A 5,859-nucleotide genomic window follows, 5' to 3' on the forward strand; every position below is an offset into this window, starting at 1 on the left:
TAATCCTACATTTTTATGTAAAACTGGATTTCTTTTAACGCGACCTTTGACAGCTGCTACGTCCAACGTCTTCAAACCAACCAAACAACCAAGCAACCAACCAAGCAACCAACCAAGAGCACAACGCTAAACATACCGGCCTTTTTGCATCATGTCATCGTGACACGTTTGAATGACTTCTAAGGAACCAAAAAAAAGCAAATACTTAAATATATCTCAACTAAAAGTCAAAGTTAACTGACAGAAAGGAAACAAAAAGTGAGCGTGAAGCTTCTTCATTCCCACCAGTCTGGTTTTAGAAACATGAGTTCATGAGTTGAGACCCGTGTGCGGTTTGGTGAGTCCACAAACAATCATCCAACCTCAGAGGCAGTCAAGGAAAGGTGATGAACTGGTGCCGGTGCAGACACACCCAGGTGTGGTGTTTTTCTGCCCGCCAGTTGAACCCACAGCTTTCTGCATTTTAATGCATTCTGTCGCATATTTCAGGACAAACTGTACATTGGGTTGGATTTCTGATTTTGTGGAAGGAATAATGTAAATGTTAAGAGTTACTAGAGATAATAATGATAATAATAATAATAATAATAATAATAATAATGAGGAAAAAAAAACATAGGTGGAGTGAAATGGGTGCATGCAGTGATGTTGTCACATAATCTGTTGATTGTTGAACAACAGGATTTTGCAGATAAGGCTGCGAGTGAAACGTTTCTAGATTTAAAAAAAATAAAACAAAAAAACCACATCTCGGAAGATGTGACGGCGCTGGAGATGCATCAACAAGGTTTCATGCTCTCATCCCTCAGTGACATCTGGTGACACAAACAGCCAGCGCAGGGAGGGTATGGCAAGGTCAGCAAAACACAAAGGTGGTTTTATTGGCTGCAGGCAGTTTCGGGGTTTGTTTTTGGTTGCAGGCTTGTTTTTAAGAGTGCCAGCTTCACAAATCTGTTCCACAGACACAGGAGCAGGACTTAGGACAAGCTCAACACCTCCAACAGCTCAGGTAAGCTCACTCAAACAACACCTGGCCGGGCGGAACATACAAATGTATATTTTACAAAAAAAATACCATAACCTTTTTTTTTTTCTTTTTCTTTTTTTTTTTTTACATTTAAGCTGAAAAGTATGTAACGCAAATGTGCCAATGATGATTCTAACATCACAAATAGGCCTCCGCTAAATAGTTTTAGTTGTAAAATGAGTTGTTTTAATGTATTCCCTTTAATAAATGAACAAAGCTCTGAAGAGTTTGACGGGGTGGTTCATCACAAATCACAAACCCACGTATGACTCATATGATTCGTGTTACAACAGTCTTGTCAGCTGCCTGAGCACTACACCCTATGAATTTGTTGAAGAAAAGTCAGATGGCATGAATGTTTTCCTCATTATAGTGCCAAGTACAGCGACTAAATTGTAAAACAAAAAAAATAGCTGGGATTTACACACTTTTGAATATTATCCAAAGTGATGTTCAGTTCAGGAATAAATCTGAAACTTTCAGCCTAAAGAACCACAAATATAATGATATTATTATTTATGCAGGCAGCTGTAGTGAAATGAGAAATTAAACTTGATCTACTGAGATGTGACACCGTAGAAACAACCTGAATAACACACAGCCAAGAAAAATGACTGAACAATGTAGTCAAAGTGCGCCGAGGGTGATCTCACTTTCAGCTCGAGGGTAACGGTGTTTCCTGATATTGTGACATTATTCATTCTGCTGTTAATAAAGAGGACAGCAACAGGACTGTGGACCATATTTAAAGTTCAATTGTTTGATCGGGTTTCTCTAAAGAACAAAAACCCATCATCAAAAATACAAATTCAGATGAGGAAAAAGCCGTTTCGCTGCTCGGAGGTTAAAGTCGTCAAAAACGTCGCTCTTCCCACTTTAAAAAAAAAAAAAAGCGTAACTTATTATCGTGACTTTTTACTGGAGTAGAAACCTGGAGGTCCATATGTACAGCAAAATATATAAATTATTTTTTATAAAATACACAAAACCCAGATTCTTCTGTCTTTGTTTTGTAGATTCAATCAAAGTGTGAAATTTACATCAACCAGATAAAGTAGTTGTGGAGACGATGATATAATATTATCTTGTGTGCATTTACATTATAATGAGACAAAGACAGATATCAGGAAATCATCAAAGGCAGCGTGAAGAGCCTGATGAGTCAAAGCCAGAGAAGAAGAAGAATTGGTGACACGCAAAGTATTGTTATTAGCATAATCAAAATTTTCATTTAAAACTTAAAATTGCACACGAAGAAGTATTTATAGAGATATTTCCTTTTTCTATCGGCTACCTGAGCCGTAAATACCAACAAATATTTCACCTATTGTTTTGTTATATTTATACACTTTTTTTTTTTAACTTTAAGGGAGATTTTATGTGTAAATAAATAACCTCGTATTTAACGCAACTCAAAAAACGCGACTTCCCGCGTTAGCCGAGTCTGTATTAAAACAATAAGATACGGTCAATTATTTCTCCATTCAATACGAGTCATTACCATCTTTTAAAAAGTAGGAAAACTACAAACGCAATAAATCGCTTTTCGTCTCACCGTCAAGAATAATTACTTCTAACAAATAAACGAATATTCGATAAACACTCAAACTGCTCTTCCTCTTACCTTTTACAGGAAACTCCTTCACGTACGTCCCCGACCATCAAATACACAAGTTAATACAGAAAGAAAAGAGCCGACTTTAATATTGTGCTGCGCCTCAGTATTGTGACAGTGACACAGTGAGATGATGAAATGATAATAGGTGAATGTGGAAACTGCCTTTCAAGGGTTGGTAGCACGCGACACTGACTGATCTGTCGACCTTCAAGCTGCCCACGGTTTCCCCTTTGCCAACGACCCGCTGCCAGTTGCACGCAACCCGCCGCCTCGTGACTAAAATATCACAAATGCTCAGTCAAACCGAGGCGAGATACCTGGTTGTGAGAGATCTGATGTTTCCTGATATCATGAAGGGCAGAAATTCCCCGAAAAAAAAATCAACCCAACTCTTTATGTGAACAGAACATGTTTTAGAACAAATAATTAAAGTCCTCGCCGCCAGTCTCACTGCAGCGCTTGTTGCAGAAGCCCAGAATGACTCGTGATATTCATTACAGGCACGTCAACTCCACTTACAGGAAGTTTGAAATGTGCCCAAACTGACTGCTTTCAGTAACTCGAGATTTTAAATTAAATGAAAAAATTTTAAAAATCAAGTCAAAACGTGGGGAAAGTTAAAATACAGTTACTGCTCTCAAGACATAACCAGAGAATAATTGGAAGATATTCTCAACAATTCATTAGCTGTAAAAAAAAAAAAGAAAAGAAAAGAAAAGCAGAAGTAGTTATAAAGTAAAAGTACATCTTGTTAGCTTTTGGACTTCCTGATAAAATGTTAAAACTCAAAACTTCTACCACTAGAAGGAAAGAGGGGAAGTCTGCGATCCACAAAGGTCCGTGGAGTCGAATTAAAATGTTTAGATTTTAAAGTGAGTCACGCTGCTCTCCTTTAAAACAATAACCAATACTCAACCACAGTTTCATTTCATTTATTGTAATGATACACTGACATTTCCTAATTAGCAGTACAGATATCATTTATGTCACGGAAACTAAAGTATAGAAACAAAATTAAATTCTGACCTGATGGTGGCGCTAGACGAAGAGGTGACATGTCTTTACCCAATTTAATCCGACCTATCCAGTAGTTAGTTTTACTAAAAGACAGACGGACGTGTTTCAGATCTCCAAAGTTGAATTCATTGTTTTCTTACGAGTTTAAAATAACAACGAGCTCAATTGTTGACGCAAAAATGTAAAATTACAGAGACGGTTGCGTTTCTGTATTTCAGTGATTCTTCGTTCTCACTGTGTTCCCTTCATTCCCCGCCAGCGATGGATGACGGTATCCACGACAACCACACCGACGACTTCGGCGACTACTTGACGTGGAACGCGAGCAATGCCACGGAGCCCGTCGACTACGACTCGTTGTCGGACTGGTGCGAGCCCGACGCGCAGCAGGACCGCACCATCAAGACCTTCCAGACGTGCGTCTTCTGCGTCGTCTTCCTGCTCGGCGTGACGGGGAACTGCCTGGTGATCGCCACCTTCGCCCTCTACCGCCGCCTGCGGCTGCGCTCCATGACCGACGTCTTCCTGTTCCACCTGGCGCTGGCCGACCTCCTCCTCCTCCTCACGCTGCCGCTCCAGGCCGCCGAAACCCACCGGGGCTGGGTGTTCCCCGTGTGGCTGTGCAAGGCCACGCGGGCGTGCTACGCCGTCAACACGTACAGCGGGCTGCTGCTGCTCGCCTGCATCAGCGTCGACCGCTACATGGTGGTGGCGCGAGCGCAGGAGATGCTGCGGCTGCGCAGTCAGATACTGGCGGGCGGGAAGATGGCGGCCGTCGCGGTGTGGCTCGTCGCGGTGCTCCTCAGCCTGCCGGAAATCCTCTTCTCCGGGGTGTCGGGGTCCGGCAAGGACGCCTACTGCGGCATGCAGAAGAGCGGTCGGGTCAGGATGGCCACCAACGGCGCCATCATCGGCGTCTTCTGCCTGTCCCTCTTCGTCATGGTGACGTGCTACGCTTCCATCGCCCGGGTGCTCTGGGAAGGCCACGCCCACCGGCGGGGGAAGCAGTGGCACCGGCAGCGCACCCTGAAGCTGATGGTGGCGCTGGTGCTGGTCTTCCTGCTGTTCCAGCTGCCGTACACGGTGGTGCTGTCTCGCAAGATGGTGGTTCAGCGCTGCGACCTCCTGCTGGAGTACACCACCTGCACGCTGGCGTACGCCCGCTGCTGCCTCAACCCCGTCCTGTACGCGCTGGTCGGCGTGCGTTTCCGTAGCGACGTGCTGAGGCTCGTGCGCGATTCGGGCTGCCTGTGCGGCGCCCTGCTGGGGGCGCAGGCGGTGAGCTCCACCTCCAGCTCCACCTCCCCTCCGGGCTTCTCCGTGGCCTCGGCCTGCTCCCCGACATCTCCCGAACGCGGCGGCGATGACGCGGCGCCGTTCGTCAAGTTTCAGTTTCTGGGAAGCAAATAGACGATTCGGCGCTTTCTTTTATTTAAAGACGCGATGAACGGGAAGAAGAAGCCAAACAACTCGGAAGCTTCTTCCAGTACCGACTGTCAGGAACCTCGACCGGGATTTAACCTTCCACACCCACGTCAAGCAAATCTCTCTTGACTGCTTCTTTTCGATCTCCGCCATGTCGCCAAATTCAGGAACGTCCTGTGACGCTGAGAAATTCATCCGAGCGTACGAACCTCTTCACGATCGAGGCGCCGCTCCAAATCCAAAAAGCAGAAATTTCCAGCTCGGGTTCGGGAGGCCGACTCGTTCTCTACCTTCTCTTGTAAAAGACTACAGCGACGGCGGACTGAACGGACCGCCCCGTCGATGCGCTCTCTCTCCTGCCGTGCAGCCATTCCTCACTTCTACATGTTTTAAAGATTTGCTGTTAATATTTTAATGAGAGTTGGGTTTTTTTTATTGTTGTAATATTTCCTGTATTTTATTGCATTTTTTTGTGTTTGTAAAGTGTATCAGAACCATTGTACAAATAAAATTGCATTGAGTTAAATGAAAAATGTCCGGGCCAAAATATTTTACATAAAAAAAAGTGAGTCGGATTAGTTGTGGTCAAAATATTTGTCTAAAAGTTTCAGAAAGAGAAACTTAGGTTTAAACTTATATTTGATCCCTTTTTCTTTTTTCTTTTTTACTTTGACGGGACGTGTCGTCGACGACTCGGTATGATCGTCATCGTGTCTTAAAATGAGGAAATATCTAAATCAAACGGAAGTCGTTGCTGCAGAAACGTTTCCGA

General features: G+C 43.9%; 1 protein-coding gene across 1 annotated transcript; it reads left to right on the top strand.

Annotated features, from left to right (window-relative positions):
- Window positions 1-959: 959 nt before the first annotated feature.
- ccr10 (chemokine (C-C motif) receptor 10) lies at window positions 960-5,620 on the top strand. The gene is made up of 2 exons (XM_069159832.1): window positions 960-1,009; window positions 3,922-5,620. Exon 2 carries the CDS (start codon window positions 3,924-3,926, stop codon window positions 5,070-5,072), a length of 1,149 nt encoding a protein of 382 aa, XP_069015933.1. The 5' UTR covers window positions 960-1,009; window positions 3,922-3,923; the 3' UTR covers window positions 5,073-5,620.
- The last annotated feature ends 239 nt before the right edge of the window (window positions 5,621-5,859 follow it).

This window comes from Embiotoca jacksoni, unplaced genomic scaffold, assembly GCF_022577435.1.
Source record: "Embiotoca jacksoni isolate LCO1_2020_lvr unplaced genomic scaffold, fEmbJac1.0.p SCAF_26, whole genome shotgun sequence".
Classification (NCBI taxonomy): Eukaryota; Metazoa; Chordata; class Actinopteri; family Embiotocidae; genus Embiotoca; species Embiotoca jacksoni.